Source organism: Pholcus phalangioides, unplaced genomic scaffold, assembly GCF_987345545.1.
Source record: "Pholcus phalangioides strain wild (caught in Gottingen) unplaced genomic scaffold, Ppha-v1.0 ptg000007l_1, whole genome shotgun sequence".
NCBI classification, from domain to species: domain Eukaryota; kingdom Metazoa; phylum Arthropoda; class Arachnida; order Araneae; family Pholcidae; genus Pholcus; species Pholcus phalangioides.
Window position 1 is genome coordinate 5,059,764 of NW_028301600.1, and position 24,461 is coordinate 5,084,224.

Below are 24,461 nucleotides of genomic sequence, written 5' to 3' on the forward strand. Positions count from 1 at the left end.
GGCTGGCAGATAACATTGGCCCTGACCCAAAATCATTGGTTGACGGTATGCTACAAAGAAAGACTTGATTTCTTGAATATGTTTACATTAGAGGAAAGCAAGTGTCGTGGGGATATAATCGGAGTGTTTAAAATTTTCAACGGAATAAATATGATGAATCATGAGTTATTTATGCGCCGTTAATAGACTGCTTTGACAAGGGGGGGGGGAGGCCTGTATTCCCGGGGAATGCCTGTATCATTTAGTAAGGGACAATTGTGGTGTCGCAGGGAGTTTTTCTCTAATACGGTTGTCAATAAATGGAATAGTTACCTCCGGGGGTCGTGACTTAAGTGACCCTGGTGACCGGTAGTCAGACTAACACAATAGACATGTTTAAAAGATGTGCGATAAACATAGTAGGATGAATCTAGAAGCTATCAAGCTATCCATACTTAGATGAGACAACCATAATCTTTTTTATGGGCAGTGTATAGTACTAATAGTACTAATGTACAGTAATAAGTACTACAGTACAGTACAGTAATAAGTACAGTGTATAGTACTAATATAGTACTAATTATTAGTTCTTTCTTCTTTGATAAATGCTATCATGTTGGGTTGCTGTATTTTGATTATGTTTGACATCCATATTTTTTATGGGTATTTTTTTTCAGTCACCTCGTTGGGCAATTTACCGGTTGTGGTATTTGTACTTGTATTAATATTACAGCGCAGGTGATCAGGTGCTTATCCCGAGGGAATTTTTACGCTAAAGATCATCGCCGGAGTGTATTATCAGCCCAGCGCGGACCCTACCACGGCATCGTCGAAACGGAGTTAATTTTTTTATAAGAATAAAAATTAATATAAAATCATACATATATGAAATTAATTAGCATTTATACAATCATAAAGATTAACAATATGGAGTGATCGTACATAAAAGATATATCGTGGGAAGAGAAGGATGTAGCACCAACTAGAAATGGGAACAAATGACTTTAAATTAAATCAATAAAATTATGACCATCCACAGATGTCACACGACGAATAGAAATATAATGATATAGAGAAAGCATGACCGGTAGTGGTGTTAGGGCGGTGCAACTTATGCAATTGCACAGGGCACCAAATTATAAGGGGGGCCGAAACGAGTTAGAAAAGCTAGAAACACATAAATAGAAAATAATCCTTAAGGTAAATAAAAACTACTGTCAAAATAAACATGAAAAATAACAGCGATGAGTAAAAAAATTCAAGGTTTGAGTTGATGAGCAGTGCATATACAGTGCATAAGAATACACGCACACTAGCTTTTTTATTTCTTCTTTAGCCCTCCGGGAGATACTGGGCAGTTTGCTTTCTCTCTAGTTGTCCAGTAGTGACAAACAAAGAGAACTGAGAAAGTCATCTCTCCCTCCATCACCCTTTTTCTGCTAATAAGAAAAAGAGTTTCCCTGTGTTTTGGGGAGTGAAAAAGAGGAGGTAATTTTTTTTTGAAGTGATGATTCCATTTTAGCGCCCCACTCCCCGTAATTTTTAACGGAAAAAGTGGAAACCCAGCGCTCTTCGTGGTTAAGCGTATGGAATGCCAGACCCCTGTTCTCTCTCTCATGGCCTTGCTTAAACTACAGTTGTTTAGTTGCGGCTCTGTACGTGAAGTGCTGCCACAACGGGCCACCAAAAGGACTTCCCTGTTTTACTCTTTTAAAAAACTAATGAGGACGTTTTATAAATCCAATTTGATTATTTTGTTCAAAGACTATGATTAGGAACGGGATTCTACGTAATTATAAACCCCCTCTTAATTCTGTTTACCAACTGAGGAACAAGGCGATATATATTGGTTTATTTCAAGAATAGGCTCAAGTTTTTTTTTCGGCCCTGGGGGAAAAACTGCTTTTCGACCCTCTAAACATGGTTTTCACCCCCCAGTACATTAATGTACTCAAACGGGGGGGGGGGGGGGTTTGTGGCTACCTGCAATTTTTATAGCAAAAAACAAATTCTCTTTCCCCGGGTAAGGAAAAAATGTAAAACACTCCCCCACCCCCGAGAAAATCCTGGGTACGCCACATCCCCAGTGTCCATGAACACCCTGATGTGCACCGGGCTTACATTGGCACTCGCAAATGACTATCAAACCACTATTGCATTGTCGTAAAAAAGACAATTTGTCAATAAATTTGGACAATAGTGCCCACTGTCTGAAAAACATTTTCTTGTGTCCCACGGCACTTAAATATTGGAGGCCTTTTACCCAGGGCTGCAACTAGATACTCTTTCAGCCGGGCAAGCATGCATTGTGCCTCTCCCGTGTAATTTTGAATAATTTTAAAATAATTTAGCGCCTCCACTGGTCCAGTGCCTGGGGCACCAGGTCAACGTGCGTCCTTCTCTTTATTTAAGGGGGGGGGGGTTCCATGTCTGAATTTAAGAGGTCTTGGACAAAATTTTAAGCTATTGCTTTGTGAAAAAGTATTTTTATCCCGTTTTCGCGGCCCATAAAATATAGAGGCCTGTTGCGGCCGCACCCTTTGCACCTGCGTAAGTCCGGTTCGGCTTAATTTCACTAGGATAGATATTCCCAAACTATGCTCCAAGGCATTATTCTGCGCCTTGATAAGCTACTGGGGGGGGGGGGGAAGACGAAACACCATACGTCTCACCAAACTGATTTATTAATTCAATCGGACGACAGTTTATTTGTTTATTTAAGCGTTTTTATTTTTTTCTCTATGTAATACATTTTGTTTGAGAATTCGAATAATTGTCTTGAAATTAATTAAACTGCACTGTAGCTGTTAGGCTTGTATTGGGAATCGAAGCAACACATTTTTATACTTTTCACACATAATAGTAGGGACACTACAAGTGACTTTTCCACATAAAAAGTGGAAAAATCACATCGTTGAGTTAAATAGTACATCTGATAGAGTTGCAAAGCTGGTTATGCAAATATCAAGCAGATACCGGATACAGATTATACAAGTCTATGCACCAACAACAAGCTATTCTGAGAAAGAAGTAGAAGACTTTTATGAAGAACTAGACGAGCTGCATAGTATAAAGGAAACCATCATATATCAAAATAGTAATAGGTGACTTCAATGCCAGAATTGGGGAGAGAAGAAATGGTGAAAACTCAGTTGGAAGTCATGGTTACGGTGTACGAAACGACAGAGAAAACCGACTCGTCGAATTTGCAGAGAGCGAACAGTTATGCATCACGAATTCATTTTTTTAGAAGAAATCCCAAAGAAAGTGGACCTGGAGAAGCCCAACTGGAACAATTAGTGAGATCGACTACATCCTATCTAATAAGAAGCATATGATCCAAGACTGCAGTGTTCTCAACAAATTTAATACAGGAAGTGATCATCGACTGGTTAGATGTAGAATAAGGCTTAACACTAGAACGGAAAGAGCAAAACTTATCAAAAATAGGAAACTGTCATCGATATGGTAAAGCTTCAAGAACATCGATATAAATTGCAGTTAGAACTGAAGAACCGATTTGATTTGCTATATAACACCACTGAGGATGAACAAGATGTCACCACGATGAACAAAACTTTAACCACTACCGTAAAACAAGTAGCAAAAGAAGTCGCTGGAGAAAAAGAAATCAAACCAGTGAAGAAAATAACAGAAGAAAGAAAGAAACTTATGAAAGACCGGAGAGAATTTCAGATTAAGAAGAATGACCCTAAATCAAAAGTTGAATATGCAGAACTTTGCAAGATAGTACGAAAGCGGATTACAGAAGATGTCAGGAAGTTTAATTTCGATATTGTAAAGAAGGCATTGGAAGATAATAAGAGCTTAAAATCAGCAAAACGAAAACTGTGTCTTGGGAGAATGGAAATTTTTGCACTGAAAAGGAAAGATGGAACCATCACAAAAGATGGAAATGAAATCATTAGTAATGTTGAGGAATTTTATAATACACTGTATAAACATGAAGAACAGGATCCGAACAAAGGAAAGGGAGCAGGAAGAATTAGCAGGATGGGATTAGACATTATTAAAGAAGCAGGAGTAGAATTTGCCAGTATGCTAGCCGCCTTGTTCACAAATTTTCTCACAAAATCGGATGTGCCTGAAAATTAGAATAATGCAATGATGGTTCTTTTTTACAAAAAGGGTGAAAAAGAGGATATCAAGAACTATTGATCAATTAGTCTCCTATCAATAATTTATAAAATCTTCACCAAAGTGCTGACATATAGGCTTGAATCCAAATTGGATGAAGCACAACCAAAATAACAGGCAGGATTTCGAAGTGGATTCAGTACAATGGATCACATCCAAACACTCAGGGAACTAACTTATAGAGAGACACAAGAAATACGAATTACCATTGTGTACGGCCTTCATTGATTTTGAGAAAGCGTTTGACTGTCTTCACATCTGCTGTTGTTAAATCTCTAGATAAAATTGGGGTAGAGAAGACTTACATCAACATCATCAGATAGATAGATAGATAGATATCATTAGATGATACAAGAATTGGCGAAGGCTAGCATTCAGGTGGGCTTGAAAATAAATCTGCAAAAGGCTAAAGTTATGTTCAACCTCTTTGCGTTGAAGAGGACAATCTTGCTCAACATCACAGAGATAGAAGAAGTAGAAAGCTATGTATACCTGGGACAAGAAATTACCATGGACAACGGAATCATTAATGAAATAAACAGAATGATCGAGATTGGATGGAGCACTTTTGGCAAAAACAGTGCAATTCTGAAGAGTCACATGCCATTATGCCTGAAAAGAAAAGTTTTTAACCAGTGTGTGCTACCAGCACTGACTTATGGAGCTGAAACATGGACACTCACAAGCAAGACGATACAATGACTACAGACAACACAAAGGAGCATGGAAAGATGTATGTTAGGCATCACCAGGAGAGACAGAAAACGAATCACTTGGATAAGGAACCACACAAAGGTATATGATATCATGGAAAGAATTAAACGTTTGAAATGGAAATGTGCTGGACATATTGCAGGAAGACAGGAAAACAGATGGACCACAAGTATTCTAGATTGGTACCCCCCGTGGTGCTAAACGTCCGAGAAGGCGTCCCCACGCAAGATGGATTGACGAGATCGTGAAAGTGGCAGGAGTCAACTGGATGGCTAAAGCATCAGACAGAGCAGAATGGAAAAATTTAGAAGAGACCTTCATCCAGCAGTGGATTGAAAATGATTGTTGATGATGATGATGATGATGAGTAGGGACTTCGGAAGTAAAAAGTGATTGGTGTTGCTGGAAGTGTGTTTTCTTCGAAAAAAAGTAATATTTATTCATGTATTTTTCCCCATAATTTTTTTTTACGAAGAGAGTTGACTCCTCTTATTTTCCCCTGTTCCAACAATGTGGCCCTTTCGTGAGCAACCCATTAGACTAGCTTGGACTGTTAGACAGTGGCGTCCTGCACAAAGGGCACCGTGTACCAAAAACGTTTGGGAACTAGCGAACTAGGGCGATTTTATGGCCGTGTTTCAGGAAATGGAAGCACTTGTGAAGAGAACATCTGAAAGATATGCAGGATTTTCAAGAGCAGATTGGGTGGTCTTTTATTGCCATCAGGAGAGATGTAGAACACACACAGTTAAAACAGTTACAATCAGTTCAGCTTTGTGTGACCATAAATGGAACTTGGAACTCTTTTTTTTTCAGTAACGATCACATTGACGGCTGTGCCGATCTCGACAATGTAAGTCCAAAAAATGCTGAAATATGTGTTCTATTTTTCTTTCAAGAGTCCGGGAGGTTGATAACCATCAGTTTAGAACAAAACTATAGGAAGCTAGATACAAGCTATGTTGGTGGAGTCAAAAGACAGGAATCCGCATCGATTGTAGTGCCCCGTTTTTTTTGTACTTTCAAGTGGGGGTGGATCACTGTTAAAATGCAAATATATATATACATTTATATATATATTCAAATACAAAGGCCACAACAGACAAAATGTCCAACAAAGTGGCTGAAAAAAGATGCCCATAAAAAATATGGATGTGGAGTACATATCTAAACTAAACAAAGAGAGCTTGTTTGAATTTATTCCACTAGCGTTTGGACGCAACATTACATCCTTGATCTAAAGTGGTTAACTTTACCTTTATCTAAATATCGTAGGGTAGTGATTCGCAAACTTTCGTCACCCGATGCTCTCTTGCTTAGTTCATGGTTCATCTGCGACTCCTCATAATAGTTTAGTGGATATTTTCACTTATAATAAACCTTTTCAAAGCATAAATAGGCACACAAATGAATATCTCTAGCTCGCCGCGACGCCCCTGATAAAGGTTGACGACACCACTAGGAGCTGTGACGCAAACTTTGGGAAACACTGTCGTAGGGAAAGAACCTTTAGTTGCCAATAGCCCTAGTAATTGTTTAAGATTGAGAGTTTGTTCCAGAAATTTTTCAAGCTGTTATAGTGTTAGGTATGGGTGAGAGACTAATTTTTACTGTTGACACTTCAAATTTGTAAACGTAGGGCGGGAAGAGGTAACACTTTTGAGGGGATATTTTGTACAGTCCTGCTTTGGAGGGGTCAGCCAATCTTCGAAGTTGGAAGGTCGTAATCACAAATCAACGCAGTAAAAATACTTTACGAAGAATTGGGACTGCTAGATAAGATATGCCAGCCGCCTTAGAGTACGGGCCAAAAAGCTCAATATGAATTTGATGGAGATGAAAATTTGATGATCCTAGTGAAATTTTCGGTTTTATTTTCGTTGTACAGTATTAGTTTTCTCAAGTTGTAAGATTTTTTATGGTCATTTCATTATGGTTTTCTCTTTTCTCGATGTGAATCTTGAATAAGAATTATAAACAAAACGAACGTATTTTCTTCGTATAATCCGCAAATGTGAATTTCGCTATAATTTCAGAGAAAAAAAAAGAAGTATAACCCTCATGAATATTAAACACGAAAAATTTTTTCCTGAATAATCAGTCAACATGTTGTATTTTTTTTCCATCTAGAACCCCAAAATGCTCTCCCGCAATCCCGGTTGGGAACCACTGTGTTAGAGCAGCGGTTCTCAATCGGTGCTCCACGGGGGCTCCGCGTGCACTTCCCAGGGGCTCTGCGGCCGCCTGAGGAGAATAATGTAAATCAGTAAATTTGGTATAATTGAAATAAATTTTGTTAATTTGATATTTTTCAGTTTATCTTGTTTTTATAAAAACAAGAGAGAGGTCTACGGGGGCTCCGTCATAGAAATGATATACTAAAAAGGGTTCCGCGAGTCAATAAAGGTTGAGAACCTCTGTGCTATAAAATAGAGAAATAATAGTAAAAGAATAGAACTAGAAGATATATGCGTACGCCATCTATAAGTCATTTTTAGAACTTCATGTTAAAAGTTTTTAAAAAATAATTATTCAGAGAGAGAGAGATTATTGGGAACACTCTGAGAGAGGGTTAAATGATTCATATTTTTACGTGCTCATTTTATTACGTATTTGCATCACATTATATTTGAAATGGAAAAATAAAAAACTAACTTCTACGTTCTTTCGAAGGTCAAACTTGTCAGCACATTTTCGCAAGTAGCAATCCATGCTTGTTTCTATGTCCTTTATATATGGCTGCGCTGATCGCTCATGACAATGATCAGGAATCTGAAGAATATGCTTCACGTGCGAACGGATTCCGCACAACTTGTCTATAACAGATCGGAAAGCCAACTGAAAAAGAAATCAATTTATATTAGTCGGCATTTCAAATGTGGTACCTTCATCCCAAGTCCGTTTAAAAAGTAAGCGTTATTGCGATTTATGAAAGGTACATATACTCTGTCCTGAAAAGGTGGATGATTTCAAAAAACGTGAAATACACAATTCAAGTGCGACATTATTTCGAATTATTTTTTGGTGGCTGAAGATGTGACCCGCTTACATAGGCGTAAACTTGTATCCCCGCTTCCAATATTTTTGAGCCTTCCCATAGCCATAAAGGTATTTCCAATAACTTAATGCCTATGCCCGTTCGACTATATTTCAAATTAATCTAAATCATAAATACCTCAATCAATATTATAAATTGAAAATAATTAAAGTGTCGTAAAAACATTCTCCCAAAATGATAGATGATAATTAGATTGTGTTGGAAAAAACAATGTTCGGTATTTCGTAGTTTTTCCATTCCGTCGTAGAGGTTCGAGTAACGTAACTTGGGATTACTTGGACCCAAAAGTTCACACGTAGCCGGTCAATTTGTCGCAATCAACTTGTCGCGCTCAACTCGTCGCGCATCAATTTGTCGCAGTGCCAATTCGTCGCGGTACAAATTCGTCGCAGAGCCAATTCGTCGCGATACAAATTCGTCGCGGTACAAATTCGTCGCGATACAAATTCGTCGCGGTACAAATTCGTCGCAGAGCCAATTCGTCGCGGTACAAATTCGTCGCAGAGCCAATTCGTCGCGGTACAAATTCGTCGCAGTGACAATTTGTCGTGTAACCAATTCGTCGGGACGTCAATTTATCGCAGAGTCAACTCGTCACGCGATCTGTATGTAGGTTTTTTTGTCTCATACGTGAAAAAATAAACATGAAGAAAAGTTTTTTTCCATCAAGAAATGCACACAGTTTACTAAATTTTTTTTTTTGTCATTTCGAAAAAAATCATCGAAATTACATCGAAATTAAAATTACAATTGATATTAATGTTTTATTATTTAATTATTGTAAATGTTAAAAAAATCATTTTTTCTATGATAAAATTTTAAAATTCTGTAAAAAAATGTCGGTGTTTATGATATTCCCCAAATTACAGTACAGCGGAGGCTGTCTTTAAGTGTAAATTTGTATCTGTCCCATGTGGAATCGAGACTCCCACCAACATTAACCACTACAGTATCTCCACAAGAACCTGAAATAATTAATAATTTAATTTAATTAATATTTCATTTTCACCGGATAAGCCACACTTGTCGCTTTCTCTCGAGATTTGCATTACTCGTAGCGAGGGGAGTTGGGGCGCACACCGAGATGATAAATTGCGATCACATACATTTTCAAAATTTAATTTGCACCGGATAAGTTGCTCAAGTTAAAAACTCAAAAAATCCAACCAATAAAGTTCATAGGTTACATTCGAGCAAATGCAACCGATAATCTTATTGGTTGAATTTTTCAAGTTTTATAAAAGGACTTTTAGAACACTTTCATAGTGTAATGCTAGCCTTAGATATATTGTCGGTAAAAAATTCCTCAAAGATGTATTCCCTACATGGCAGATACATATTCAATAGTGAATTAGGGCCATTCAAGTATTACGTGAGCAGATTTTCAGCCATTTTTGACCCCCTCCCCCTTGTCAGCAAAAATCAGCAAAACACTGACCCCCATCCCCTCCCCCGTCAGCAAAATTTCACCAGAAGCTTAGAATATTTCATATCTTCAAAAAGGGGTGGTTGATGACGTAAGCGACCTTCAACCCCCCCCCCCCGCCATCAAAAGTCAACAAATCCGAAACTCCCTCCCCGATCCTGACGTAATACTTGAATGACCCCTTAGGCAAATTGTGCTTTGGGATGGGCATTGATCCTAATTTATCATCTTGGTGTGTTCCCGCAACACCCCTCGCTGCGAGAAATGGAGATCCCGCCAGAAAGCGGGAGTGCGGCTTATACGGTGAAAATTTAATTTTGAAAATTTATTTTATCGTAATTTATCATCTTGGTGTGTTCGCCCAACGCCACTCGCTGTGAGAAATGGAGATCCCGCCAGAAAGCGGGAGTGCGGCTTATACGGTGAAAATTTAATTTTGAAAATTTATTTTATCGTAATTTATCATCTTGGTGTGTTCGCCCAACGCCACTCACTGCGAGAAATGGAGATCCCGCCAGAAAGCGGGAGTGCGGCTTATACGGTGAAAATTTAATTTTGAAAATTTATTTTATCGTAATTTATCATCTTGGTGTGTTCGCCCAACGCCACTCGCTGTGAGAAATGGAGATCCCGCCAGAAAGCGGGAGTGCGGCTTATACGGTGAAAATTTAATTTTGAAAATTTATTTTATCGTAATTTATCATCTTGGTGTGTTCGCCCAACGCCACTCGCTGCGAGAAATGGAGATCCCGCCAGAAAGCGGGAGTGCGGCTTATACGGTGAAAATTTAATTTTGAAAATTTATTTTATCGTAATTTATCATCTTGGTGTGTTCGCCCAACGCCACTCGCTGTGAGAAATGGAGTTCCCGCCAGAAAGCGGGAGTGCGGCTTATACGGTGAAAATTTAATTTTGAAAATTTATTTTATCGTAATTTATCATCTTGGTGTGTTCGCCCAACGCCCCTCGCTGCGAGAAATGGAGATCCCGCCAGAAAGCGGGAGTGCGGCTTATACGGTGAAAATTTAATTTTGAAAATTTATTTGATCGGCGTACTGACTCTGCGACAAATTTGTACCGCGACGAACTGATTCTGCGACAAATTCGTACCGCGACGAACTGATTCTGCGACAAATTTGTACCGCGACGAACTGACTCTGCGACAAATTTGTACCGCGACGAACTGACTCTGCGACAAATTTGTACCGCGACGAAATGAGTCTGCGACAAATTTTCACCGCGACGAACTGACTCTGCGACAAATTTGTACCGCGACGAACTGACTCTGCGACAAATTTGTACCGCGACGAGTTTGTAGCACGACGAATTGACGCTGCGACAAATTGATTGCGACGAATTGTCGTGCGACAAGTTGATCGCGACGAATTGACCTAGACCCAAGTTCACATTTGTGTACATTTCTTAGCAAAGGATAGCCTTAAAAACATTATTTATATGTGTTGATTACCTAATTTTTACTACACACTTTTGTGATATTTTTCTATAGGATTCTAGTTTTTTCTCTCATATTAAAATTTTAATTTCATGTATATATAATAAATGATTAAAATTTGGGTTCAAGTAACCACCGGGGGTTGAGTTGCTTGGACCCAAGCTACATTCCACATAAAATGAATAATTTAAATAGGTAATGGGATAAAGTAGGAGCTAGAATCTTTTGAAATAAAAACCCCAGAGATATTTTAGTTGTAAGAGTGTTTATGTCTCATGCTAGTGATACTAGCTGTTGAAGAGATGTGGAATCATGTCTATATTTGCATAACAGCAGACCCAAGAGTGATTTAAAACATTTTTGTCGTGGGTTCAAGTAACCGCCCCCCAGGGCCCAAGCAACCCCAGTAGGCCTATACGGTGAACTTTTGGTCATTCCAAATTGAGATTTTAAATAAGATTGGTTCATCAGCAATCACGGATTTTTTATTCAAGTTCCGTCTCGTTCAAAGATTGTTATCCATTTTCGCAAGCATATCTACCTGTGAACTTCCCAAAATTTAAAAAAGAATCGGGTATGGACTTTGCACTGGTCAATCAAGTAGAAGAGCATTGTTCATGAATAACCACAATTTCGTTGACTTTGCTATGTCTCGAGTGGCATTGTCCTGTTAAAATTTCCATTCTAGATGGTGGACATCATGGATACACATAGTAGCTAGTAGTTTTTAGTTTTTAGTGTATTACGTCAAAGGCAATATACCCTGGTTGTGTCAATATACTGTACTACAACGCGCTATTTTTGTGACTGAAAAATTCTTGAACTCAGGCTTCAAAACATACTAGAAATATGTGTAGGAATGGAACCGGTCCAAAGCCTTCTCCTATAATAAAAAAAATGCAGCGAGTAATTCGCCTGTCTAGCTTATATCATATTCCCGCGAATAATCCGACATGACGATTAAAAACGAGGTTTTAATATTATTCAAATTTGATATTATAGTGTTTTGGAGGAGGCTCGCACGCTATGGAGGATCTCATAGCGCGGATTGTCGTCGCTGCGGCAGACATCAAAAGCATACATGGTATCTTCGAGCGTATCCGGGGATCGTTTTTACGTCGCTATAGACTGTGCAATGACGTCAGCTAAAGCCACTTCCAACAACTGTTGTAATAATGAAACAAATAAATATTTTTGTAGTTATTATTGTGCTTTTTGTCGTTCCAGCGTGACGTCGAAACCTGCATGCATTTTCCGCAATTTTCACCCTCTCGACGTGATTTGCGACACCATGTTCCATTGCAATTTTTGTTCCTCTCGATGCCTACTAACAACCCTCTGAGTTTGTCGGTCCATTAACATATATATATTTTAACGTTATATATATATATATATATATATAGAGGTGAAGGAGAGAGATGTGACTGATCACGAAAGAGAAATATACTGCACCCATTTCTTCTCTCTTCTATCTTTCCCACGTCCTCCCCCTAAGCAGATCATGGCCCCCCACTCTGTCTCAATGAAAAGATATAAGCATCGCTGATTCTTCAAGTTCAGATCATCCAAATACGTCACCAAAAGCCTGCACGTAAAGGGGCTAACCACTTTCCCGTGTCAACTATATAAACCTGCGTGTACTTTGTGTGTTTCAATTTTATTTTATTTTAAATTTTTTTTATAAAAGTTCCGATTTTAGGCAAAATTCTTTCGCGTGCTTTTTTTCTAATTTATGGCTAGCACTTGATACAGTTCAATTTACGTGATATTAAAAAAAAAAAACTCCTTCATTGACCTATCCATTCGGCGAAACCCCTTCGCTGCTTCAGATATTGGTGTTTCGGCACACGGCGAAAGCCTCGGGGGCGACCTGTTCTGTAACGTCTACTGACATTTCCGTTATCTCGGAATCGTTGCCAAAGCCTAGAGATGGCACTTTGGGCAATTCCAAGTTCCTCAGATACTTCCATCTGAGTAGGCCCACATTCCAGGCGGCCGATAATTCTACCACGTAAAAAATCATCCACGTGCGTCCTCTGTGTCATAACTATTCGCTTATGGCACTGAGCGCCTTACAGAACTCTTGTGAACAATTTCACTTCTTTGCCACCATTCCTTATATACCCCCCCCCCTCTTACACTCTCGTCATTGTGACGTACTATCGGCATCATCTGGTGTCTTCCTGAAATTTGCATATCATTCTTGCAGATGTGTGTGATAATTCTACAGGTGAAATTTTTACTTTAGATTTCGATTTCCGTGTGATTCTTAATTATCCTCAATTTATGGACATGAGTGTATATAGTGATTAATGAGTATTATCAAACTTCTCAGTTTAACTTCCATATAAGTTACCATAGAATTGAGAAAATCAGATTTGAACTAAGAATACATCTTGTACCACACATGAAGAAATGAACACCGAACAAAAAAATGTAATTATAAAAAGTGTATTGAATGAAATTGTATCTCATTGTCATATCTTCCAGATATATGTATATGGCTGTGAAAAATCAAAACCACTTAAGGTATTTCTTCACCTCAAACTTACCTCATCAGGTATTTGCCGCATACGGCGCGTGTGAATTAATTCAATCAATAATATTCCAAGGTATTTTTCACAAGTGTCGTTTGAATTTTTTTCTCAACAAGGAAAGTTCAACGTACCTTGTAACCAAGAATAGAATGCGACAGCAACTAGCTAAAGATACACTAAAAAGTCACTTGTGTTTCACTCATGAGCGACTCGAAACTTACCTGTTAAAAATGTCTTGCGAGGCCTTGTACAAATATTTTTCAAATGTGTCCAGTTTTTTATACAGTGCAACACATCTTTTGTAATGTGAGAAATTTGATGAAAGTTGCATTATAGCAAATGTGTTATTCATCTGCTTCTCATCTGAAACAAACTTTGCAATAGCAGCAGGAAAATTTGGTTTAACACTAAGAAACCGAGTAATCCGATTTCACATAATCAGGAATTTTTTTTATGTAGGCTACTGTTTATTCATCAGAGAAAATTGCATTATCGTAGTACAGTATTAGCATTATCACATACTTTTTTGCTCATTCTGTACTTACCACTACTGCAGAAAACAGCAACTTGGATTTCAAGTCATCCGCATGCCGTAGATCAGACAGACTATCGAGAGCATCCAGAGTGTCAACTCGAGCTTGGGCGTATAAGTTGCCGTAACTGCGAATCAATGAAGTAGTCCGCCATTCTCCATCTGCGATGTTTTCGAATCGCATGCCTTTATCTAACATCTTCCTTGCTTGTTCTGCAAGCCTGAAAATGATCACCAAAGAAATTCAACGATTTCTACTTAATGTTAAAGTCAAGTTCGAGGGGATTTCATATTCCGGCTTTTCAGTGACGCCGGAGACTTGATTGTGAATATCAAGTTTCAAGACCATCTGAGAATATATTCTAAAATGTTGTTCAAAGAAAAACTTATCAGTTCATTAATTTTCTTTATATTTGACATCCATATTTTTTATGGGCATAATTTTTTCAGCCACCTAGTTGGGCAATTTGCCTGCTGTGGCCTTTGTATTTGTATTGAGTCATGTAATATTTGTGCATGTTTATTCTACGCGTGTGCTTAACTGAGATGTTCTATTCTTGATACCCATCTTTTACTGGATTTTAACCCTTTAAGCAGTTTTTAAAACTTTCCTGGTTCACATTATAAGTGCCACAGTAAAAATCACTAAACCTTCAAGAAATTGCCACCTATTTCCAAGAAGAAAGTTTCTTTTTTTCGATTCGTGAGCTTCCCCCAACACCAAAAATAATAATAAAAAACAAGAAAGGGAAAAACGATCGTTTTCTGTAATTTTAGTTGTACGCAGGAAAAGTAAAACATCGCGTCTCTCCCCTTCTTTTCATTATCAGACTTTGGACAAAAGCTGACTCCGCTCACTAGCAGTTGATTGACAGGTCGGGGGGGGGGGAAGATGTTATCAGGAAAAAAAACTTTCATCGGTATCTGGGCTCGGGGTTGCCGAAATAAGAGCGTTTTAAGAACCCGAGATATTTCGGGATTGCCAAAACAAAGCGATAAAGCGGATCAAGTTAGACGAGATATCTCGGGATCGGGGCTGCAAGAGTTAAAGAATTAAAAACTACACTTTCTCTCTGATTCTGCCTCTAGGGATATTTTGGTGCGCAGTTTACCCATCCATTCATTAATATCTGAAAACTGCTTAGAGAGAAATAAGGAATACATCTGACTTGACACCAAAGGATGTGCGCCATTGAATGTCTGATAAAGATATCTTACAAAAAATGATAAGATTTATTATAGAGGAATAACATAATATATCTCAATTTAGTGACGTCTTAACAGCTAGGCCAACAGGGACCGGACCTAGATCACCTGAGTCAAGATTTTGGATAAATAAATTGGTTTTAAGGGTCTCCAAAAAATGCTGTAGCTTCGAACTCGTCAAGACATAAAAATCAAATCTACTAAAACAATTTCAATAAAAATCGCAAACTAAGCGTTGTAATTCCCAGACGGCTAAAAATCATGTTAAAACGCTCATGAAAATAGATACTGTAGAATTCTAGATACTGTATATCACCCCTCAAATGCACTTCACTTTCAAAATATACTTTGAAGTAATTAGATTCACGAGATAAAAAACACGAGTAAAACCCGTATTAAAACAACGAAGTTAATAATTTACACGACGTCTCACTATATCATTATAACTCGTAACAAATAAACAATTTAAGTTCGATGTACATCCTTTTCAGCATTTACATTATTAAGTAAAGAAGAGAGATTATCATTGCAGTAGTCTTATTAATAGCTGCTAAGTACGCATTTACAAGCATATTAAGTTTGCGAATAATAAATATGACACTAATGTATTCAGAGTTGTTATTTATTATACAACAAACACAATAGTATCCTTTGTCCTAAAATGGTCACGTTAGAAATGTTTCAAAGACCATTTGCTTGTTACTCTAGAAATTTCATCGAACCGTGAAGAATCGCGGAACTAATGCGAGGTCAAAACTACGTGAAGGACTTTGAACCACACTTTTTTCAGCATCGATGTCAATTCCTTTTCTATAGCAGTTTTTTCAAACAGCATTGTCATTCTGTAAAGTAACAGAAATGCTAATTTTTCGGATTAGTCAAGCCATTTGTTCTCGTTATTGACGTGCTAAAAGCATCTTTCAGCAATGACAGGAGGATTATAGAGTAAATAGATGGACAAAAACAATTTTTGAACTAGAAATTGGGTTACGAAGATATTAGTGGAAAAGAAATCAATAGTATAATAATTTTTTTTGCGAGAAAGAAAGACAAGAGCTACAGATGAATAACTTTAAATGTAAATCACTTACAGTATGTTAAAGATGAGGTGAAATTGAAATAGCCGATTTTTCGAATTTAGAATAGCTTGCTTGACAAATGAATAAATACAGTTAAATTGATTTGACCAAAACATTATAGCAAAAAAGTTACGAAACAACAGCAGGAATACAGTTCATAAAAATAATTGTTATCATTCTTAATAAAGTTCTCCGATTCTACGTCATAAAAATCCTCAACACTTATGAAATTAAAATATATATGTATGTCACTCTGTGTGTGTGTGTAAATGTGATGAACTGGTTGTTATGTATAATAACCAAATAATCTAATGATCATGCATAATCGCCGGTTATTATGCTATTCATAGTCACCGATCATTTTTGGTAAGTTTGATAAATTTTGTGAATTCATTACATTTACCGGTGATTATGTATAACAATTTCAGATCCGAGCATTTATGTTTTGGAATTTTCAAGACTTTTTTACATTTTTGATACTAAAAAAACACATTAAAAACATTAATGCCAGCAAATCTTTAGTTTTTTCCATTATTTATTATTATTATTATTTGTGAAGAAATAATGGTGATGTTGATGAACCAAGATGGTGCAGGGTATATATTCACATTCACATAGAATTTTACCAGAATTTTATTGCTAAATTTTATGTAATAAATTACTTTTTTTCGGAGTCACTTTAGGCACTTTTTTCCTGGAGAGAGAGAGAGAGAGAAGCCGTTTTAAAAATCCCTTAAAGTTCAAATTTAAGTGCTGCCCTCCGATGAAAGCCTTCAAAGTTCATCTTCACCAATTTCTAACTCAAAAAAACTTTCCTTCAAGTCAGGGCTTTAACTCCCTGAGGTCAAAAGAAAAAAAACTCTACAGTTAGAAAAAACAACCCACACACGTGGCACCAGGGTCTGAAAGGGATAATCGTTAATGAATTATTAAATTAACCAGAAATTTCGCACGAACTTCAGTTTAAGGATGGGATGGAATCGATTAGTGATGATGATTATATTTAAAAATGTTGATGAATGTCAAGAAAGCTCACATCAACAAGGCTGATAATGATAAATACGTTTTTATCATGTGTTGTAACCCTTATTTTCATTTAATTTAATTTTTATACAATAATATGTGTAGTGTACCCATTACGTACAGGAGAAACTGATGCGTGGTTGAATAAAATTGATATTCTCCACATGATATTTATTCCATATTTATCATATCCACTTCATTCGGGAGAGAATTATACAGGGTGGGCAAAAAAACCATAGAAACTTTAAAAACGAACAAAAACCGGAAAAATAACCCGAAATAAAAAACGGTTTGCATGGTTAACATCGTTAGGTCACAGGAAATATTTTTAAGACAGGAAAAAAAAAAAACTCGAAAAACAGCCGATAGGTGGCACTGGAAATATGGTGGCACTGGACGTCGGTGGAAATATGTAAATGAGACGGTTATAAGAGAACTTGCGTTCCTAATTCATAACCAGCTCACCGTTGTAAACCGTTTATATGGACCTGCTGCACTCTGCCGTGGATGGATTTGTGACTCGCCTGCAATGTGTTATCCCCTGTGGTGGTGGTGTTCATGTGGAGGAACTACTGTAATAAACGATTTGGAGGCATTCTGTTCGTTATTTGCGTATCTTTTCTTTGACTTGTGTATGTCAGCGCCACCTATCGGCTGTTTTTTAGTAATTTTTCCCTTGTCTTAAAAAAATTTCCGTGACCTAGCGATGCTAACCCTGCAAACCATTTTTTCTTTCGGTTATTTTTCCGGTTTTCATGAATTTTTAAAGTTTATACAGACTTTTTGCCGGCAGAAGTGATAAATGTATGAAAAATATGGTCCACGACGATGGCATAGGTGATCCGCAGGTAGACTTGGTAATTTGATTCTAACTGAATGAAAAATTATTCAATTGTTGTAATTGATATTACTCAGAAAAAAATCACCAACGAAAAGGCAAATAAAAGGGAATTACGCGACAACACTCCTTTTATTTTCCTTGTAGGGATATTGCTCTAATTGATATTAGTAATATCCCTTGGGTTCACCATACGACATCAAAGAAAATGAGGGAAATTGTGGTCCCAAATACGGGCTATCGCTAATTTTAGCCAAAAAATGCTATTTAAGACAAATTTTCTAACTACTGCTCAAATGGCTGCAGGGTGGGGGAAATAAAGGGCTGCTACCAATCACAATAATCATAAATGTATTTGACGAAAAAACATTCAAATGACTAGATGACCGTATTTTCATCGAAGGAAAATACGGGAAAATGGGATCTTAAATACGGAGAAATAAAGGACGTCACCAATTGTCATCAAAAACATTGCCATAAGTTGGCAAAATCCCTAATTGTAATCATAATCACTGAAAAATTGAGGGGAAAACGTTGAACCTGAGAAATATGAGATGAATATTGGTATTTATAGCTGTAATTACCATAATAAGTTCTGAAAACGTTGTTTGTAGGTCATATTGCAAATTCAAATAAGCATTTAAATTTGGTGGTTGTGGTAGGTTTGTTGTGGATCATTCAGTACTTTAAACAGATCTATTTTCCCCGTATAATTTGTCTCCAAGCATCTCAGTGTTTGATAACTTTCCTTATTTATCACTTTTTTTCCGGTGATTGTGCATAGTGCCCAAGCATCGTCGGTAAATTTGATAAATTTATCACTTTTACCGGTGATTATGGACACATAATAACCAAGCGTTGCGTCCTTGGTAAACATGATAAATCGTACAATATAATATACTGTACATGATAATTTATACAAGTATTGCATCATTGTATCGGGGTACGATCGCAAAATTTGTTATCATTGTATCGGGTCCGACTATATTAATCAGACATACTAGACTCATTTGGAATTTTTTTCATATTTATCAAATTCACCAATTATACTTGGATATTATGCATAATCACAAATAAAGGCGATAAATTTCAAGTATTTATCAAATTTACCAACGACACTTGGTTACTATGCGTAATCGCCGGTAAAAGTGGTAATGTTTTCAGTATTTATCAAATTTAGCAGCAACGCTTGGGTATTATGCATATTCGCCGGTAAAAGTGATAAATTTACAAACTTACCAAGACGATCGGTAAGTATGCATAATAACCGATTTGTCACATTTACCGTAACATATACATATTCCTAGAACATAAAAAAAACAATATTTTGAAACCAAGCAAGCACTTATGAAAAACATCATTTAGCCAACCAATAAAAAGCGGAAGCAGTAAATGGAATGTTCATTTATGACCAGGAAAATGGTAAGACCTATGAGAAATATAATGGAAACATTTATTTCTTAGGGTGATCTTTTTTCTCCCTCTCATAATTTTAATGCGGCACGTGCACGTGCTACGAATGAGATGACCAAACAGAATAGCGAGGAAAATCTGTGTCAAGTAGGACCTCTACTGGTGATTTACTCGGCAGCATGATGTAAAGTGCATTACTGATTAAGCCTAACCGGTCTTTGGAGGAAGAGACGCTCGGACATACATAAATACCTTCTTTTGATGCTGAGAACAGGGTTACGGATGCATAAATATAAGACCGACGAAAATAGTCATGTAGGGTCGTATAGGCGAACCAGAATTAAATTGTTCGTATATCTGATGAGGTTAACGTCTAAGTTTAAAACAGTGTTCCGTGTTAACGGAACGTAATCAATCAGAACATTTTCTGAATATCAAGTTCCCCCAAGCAGCTGAATGTTCTGATGATCGTGCTTCAAAGATAGAAAAAGTTACCTTACCTTTCTTTTAGTTTCCTTTCCTTCTCTTCCATGTGTTCAATAGTACAAATGGATTGCGACAATTCTTTTCTCAATCCTTCTATTTGTCGTTTCAATGAATCCATTTCCCACACGGCGACATGAGACGAACCACACTGTTGCTGCGGTTGCTGCTGCTGAATTGATGGAATAGGTGTTTCGCGATTCTTTAGTCCGTTTCTTTGAGAATGACATTGTGGACTTGTAACGCATCTGTGTCGACGAGAATCTATTAAAAAAAGGAAATATGAACTCATACTAACGTTACAATTAATTCGTTGTATTTTTTGTACTGCAAAACAAAAAATATAAGTACTTTTGCGTTCACGCGAAGTACTGGCAAACACTATTTTCTCGCGGAAACGAAATAAATATGTGAAAGTGTATGATTATATAAGTTTAAAGTGATTACGGAGATGGGGGTTTCGGCATGAAATGGCATGCTATTTTATATAGTGTTGTGATTATTTGTCATTTCATGTACACGACACAAATCTTGATTGACCGTTTAAAGGCCAATGTTCCATTTATGGAACATAGTTTTTATTTACAAAAATATCAGATAAAAATCGATTCAAACATTTCAGGTTTTTTATCGTATATAGACGAGAATTCAAAGTATTTTTTAAAATAAATTGAGAAACTTCAGGTTGATATAAACATTTTTGGCAGAATTTTGAAATTTGACATTTTTCGGGTATTTTTTCCTCATTTCGATTAAAATTTTCCAAAATTTCAATTTTGAAGTAAATTGAAAATCATTTTGTGTGTTTTTACCTCTTAGTATATCAATTAAAGTAAATCAATTAGTTTGTTTGTGCTGTTAAACGTTAAAGAGCTACGTGCGTTCAAAAATGTATGTTCCATTTATGGAACATTGGCCTTTCAAGAGAGCGGAATTCTAGGGATATCTGATGTGCAGTGCGCTGCTTCGATTTACCCGTTCGAACCCAAGGGTGTTGTCATCGTTCCATATGTGTATAGGGGCTAATTCTGGGTAATATGACACAGAGGAATGTGCTTTCTGGGGTTGATTGTTTATATTTAGCGAGTACTTTTTTATTCTTGCATTCTTAGAAATGTATGTTTTTGCGAACTTCAGACTAATCAAACCGAGTTCGACAATTCTAGATAGTCTTGTTGTGTTCAGCTGAGTGTCCCATATTAAAAGGTATCTTACATTAGAAGAAGCTGTAAGATATTTAGAAACTCTTTCAGATTCCGCGAATTAGAGGATACAGATATATGCCAATTACGTGCTAATGAAAATGGAAACATCATGGACGAAGCTGATACTGTTGAAAATGGTCCAGAATCAACAGTGCCAACTCATGTATGTGAAATGCTAGATAACTTTGCGACAACGAGGACGAGCTGTTAGAAAACTCCTGAAATGTGTTCTTCAAAAGATGTAGGGCAGAAAAAAGGAGCAAAACGCAAGTGCAATACTCAAGTTTCATGAAAAGGCAAAACAGTTTTGAGCGATCTGGAAAAAAAAAATTTATTACATGGGATAAAAAAAATTCTTTCTAGAATCCGTTCAAAACCTCAGCTCTGAATTCCATTGGAAAAAATTTGACGTATGACCATTACAGCACGTTGGATAATTCGTTCAGAGTTGCGAGAAGCGGGTCGTATTTCGCATTTGGAATTCCGAAGAGAAGTGACAATGGACTTTCTACGAACGAAGGAGGGGTTCATTATTTATCTAGGTCCACGTTGTCAACTGAAAAAAAGATGTCAAGTCATCTGATGGTCATTATATTGTCTCCGACGAAAGGATGGTGTGCGGTTTGCCAAAAAAACTCTATTTATAAATGCTACCGATGTGACAAACGGGTCCATCAAATATATGTTTTCCTTCTTTTATCACGGACATTAGAAAAAAATTTGAATATTCTGCAATCTTTTTATGTTAAAAAAAACAGTACGTGTTGCGAATTTGAATTTGTAGTAGAAAATAGAAAATTTCGTGTGATAGTTGCACTCCAGAAATAAATAATCGTTAGAATATAGGCGATACCAGTTTCCGCTTTCACCTCTCCCCAAGTGCCGATTTTCCATTTATGGAACATCGTGAAAAACAAAGAAAAAATTTTTTTTCTTCAAATTTCAAAGTTCTTCAGAAATCTATGTATAGGCATGCAAAAGGACCTCAAATTCCAAATTTCAAAACAATAAGTGACTTTGTTCATAGTTCGGCCTTTAAACGGTTAAGAGCATCAACAATGGAAAATGTCTGAAATGGATCCCACACACATACATGTACACACAGGGCCATAAACTAGGAGAAGGCGGGGGGGGGGGGGTCTGATGTCCCGGACACTGGATTAGAGGAAAAAGGTGCCGAGTTTACTCTTTTTCCATTCGAAATTAAGGGGAAGGGAGCAAAATGGATACTGGTCCCGGGCGACAGAATAAATTTCGTTTGTAGTTGCTGCCTCGTGCACACACAAGTACAGTACCTACAGAATTAACCTCTGAAGATCAGTGGATTAATTCTACGGCAGTAATATCAATGTGAGTTTATGTTAATCAATATTATGACACAGTATATTGATACGGCATCGGGAGAAACAGTGGAATGATTGTACCTTAGAGTAAGTATATATAGAAGTACAGGGAGCAAATCCATTCACGCCTTCTTCCGACCGGGTTCTCAGTGTTAGTCACGTGACTGCTAGAAGCAAAGCTGCCGTGTTTGGCAGTAATCTTATGCAATTCGTAATTTTGCGAGTTTGTATTCGGTTGTCTTTTACTTTCCCATCATCCCAGTTTAAATAGCCTTCATTCTGTACTCTGATATTTGGTACACCTTACGAGAAAATTAATTTTCTTTGAATTGATTTTTCGTATTCTGACATTAATCGATATTTAATATTTTGAATATTTATTGGAATTAAATTTTTGTGAAAGGATACAATTTTCCTTTGTGAAAATATGTCCTGTAATGAATTCAAGTTCCTTTGGTGGAATTAGATAAATTGTCCATCGGGGAGGTTCTATTGCAGGAGTCTTCAACGTATTACCCGCGAGCTTCTAGTACAGTGTTTCCCAAAGTGAGCGATGGAATGGTCCCGGCGGGGGGGGGGGCGATAGAAGCTACGGACTTGACATTGGATCCTATGGGTTCACTTGCGTTGGGGGGGGGCAATGAGAGGAAAAAATTGATGATGAAGGGGGCGATGGAACTAAAAGTTTGGGAAACTATATGTTCTAGTATATAGCACGGTATAAGAGCTTCTATACCTCCTCTAAGGATTGTGCAGGGCAAGCAAAAGAGAAATTCTACACTGTGCTACGTACTGCTTGAGGTCTCGTTAACTCTTCTAATGTGCGCACTTGAATCTACTGATGATCTTTCTCCTTCAACCGACTGGTTGTCGCTGCTTCGACTACTTCCAGAACTCTCTTGGCTTCGTGGACGTTGCGTCAGTCGAACTGAAATAATATGGAATTTTTATTAAGAGTTGAACACTGTAACACATGCTATCGAAAGATCAAACATGAGTTTTTGTTAGAATTTCGGATGAAGAATTGATATATTCATTATCATACAAAAATACTGATAACCAATCTATACGTTAACCTTTTAACGGCCAATATTCCCAATTGGGAACATCGGTTTTATAAATTAGAAAAAAATATTTTTCGTACATTGAAGCACTTGATTTTTTTTCCCTGAAAGTTTGAGATTCCAAACTTAATTTACCGTAATTTCGTAATTTGGTTCTAGGCCACAACTATGGTCCTAACGCCCGTGCTCACTGAAACATCGGTATTCGAAATGCTAACAACATCTAATGGACTATTCAATTGCTAAAGCAAAGAGCATGAATAGTGTAACACAGAGATGTGGTTAGGGCGCCCTCTCTCCGATAGTTTTCCGCGAATCAACTGTTAGTTGGGAGTTATGTTTTCACGTTATCATGTCAGCTTCAAACTTTCTCAGCTACAAGTTACTACAACAAGCGGTTCTGCGCTATTGATGTTCTGTATTACAGGTAACTTAGTACTTACATATGTTTAATAAACATTTTTACTGTTGCGTGCGTATAAAAATATTTATAGGAAAAATAACAGAAAATGGTACTTTGCTCTCAACTATGGTCCAACCGTTTTTATGGACCACAAGCTGTTACCCATAGCTTCGCTCGCAGGGATTTGGTAATCTGAAAATTACTCGTCGATGATTACCCCATGTAGTATTTGAACCCTTCATGACCCGGGGGTGAATTTCCAGATATCTGGTCTTGGTGGGTATCTACTTTATAAAATATATTATTGACTAAATTTTTCATATTTATGGCTTCAGCGATTTCGGCTCAGTGATGATTGCTCCGTATAACCTTTGAACCCCCCCCCCCTTAGGGGGGGTTTAATTTTAGCTTGAACGGTTTCGGATCGGTTGATTTCGGGGCCTCCCCCCCCACTACTGAACCCCCCTTATGACCCCCTTATCGGATGAATTTCGAAAACCCCCTTCATACGGTCCCCCCGGTGGTCTTTACGTCATGAAACGAAACT

The 24,461-nt window shown here is 37.3% G+C and overlaps 1 protein-coding gene across 1 annotated transcript in view; it reads right to left on the reverse strand.

Moving 5' to 3' along the window:
* Positions 1-24,461, reverse strand: part of LOC149084822 (uncharacterized) — a 70,793-nt gene that overhangs the window by 13,660 nt on the left and 32,672 nt on the right. The window contains exons 3-6 of the mRNA XM_089232565.1: positions 23,241-23,375; positions 19,917-20,163; positions 13,871-14,078; positions 7,507-7,689 (exon numbers count right to left, since the gene is read on the reverse strand). Coding sequence (XP_089088691.1) covers positions 7,507-7,689; positions 13,871-14,078; positions 19,917-20,163; positions 23,241-23,375 — 773 coding nt within the window. The remainder of the gene's footprint in view (positions 1-7,506; positions 7,690-13,870; positions 14,079-19,916; positions 20,164-23,240; positions 23,376-24,461) is intronic.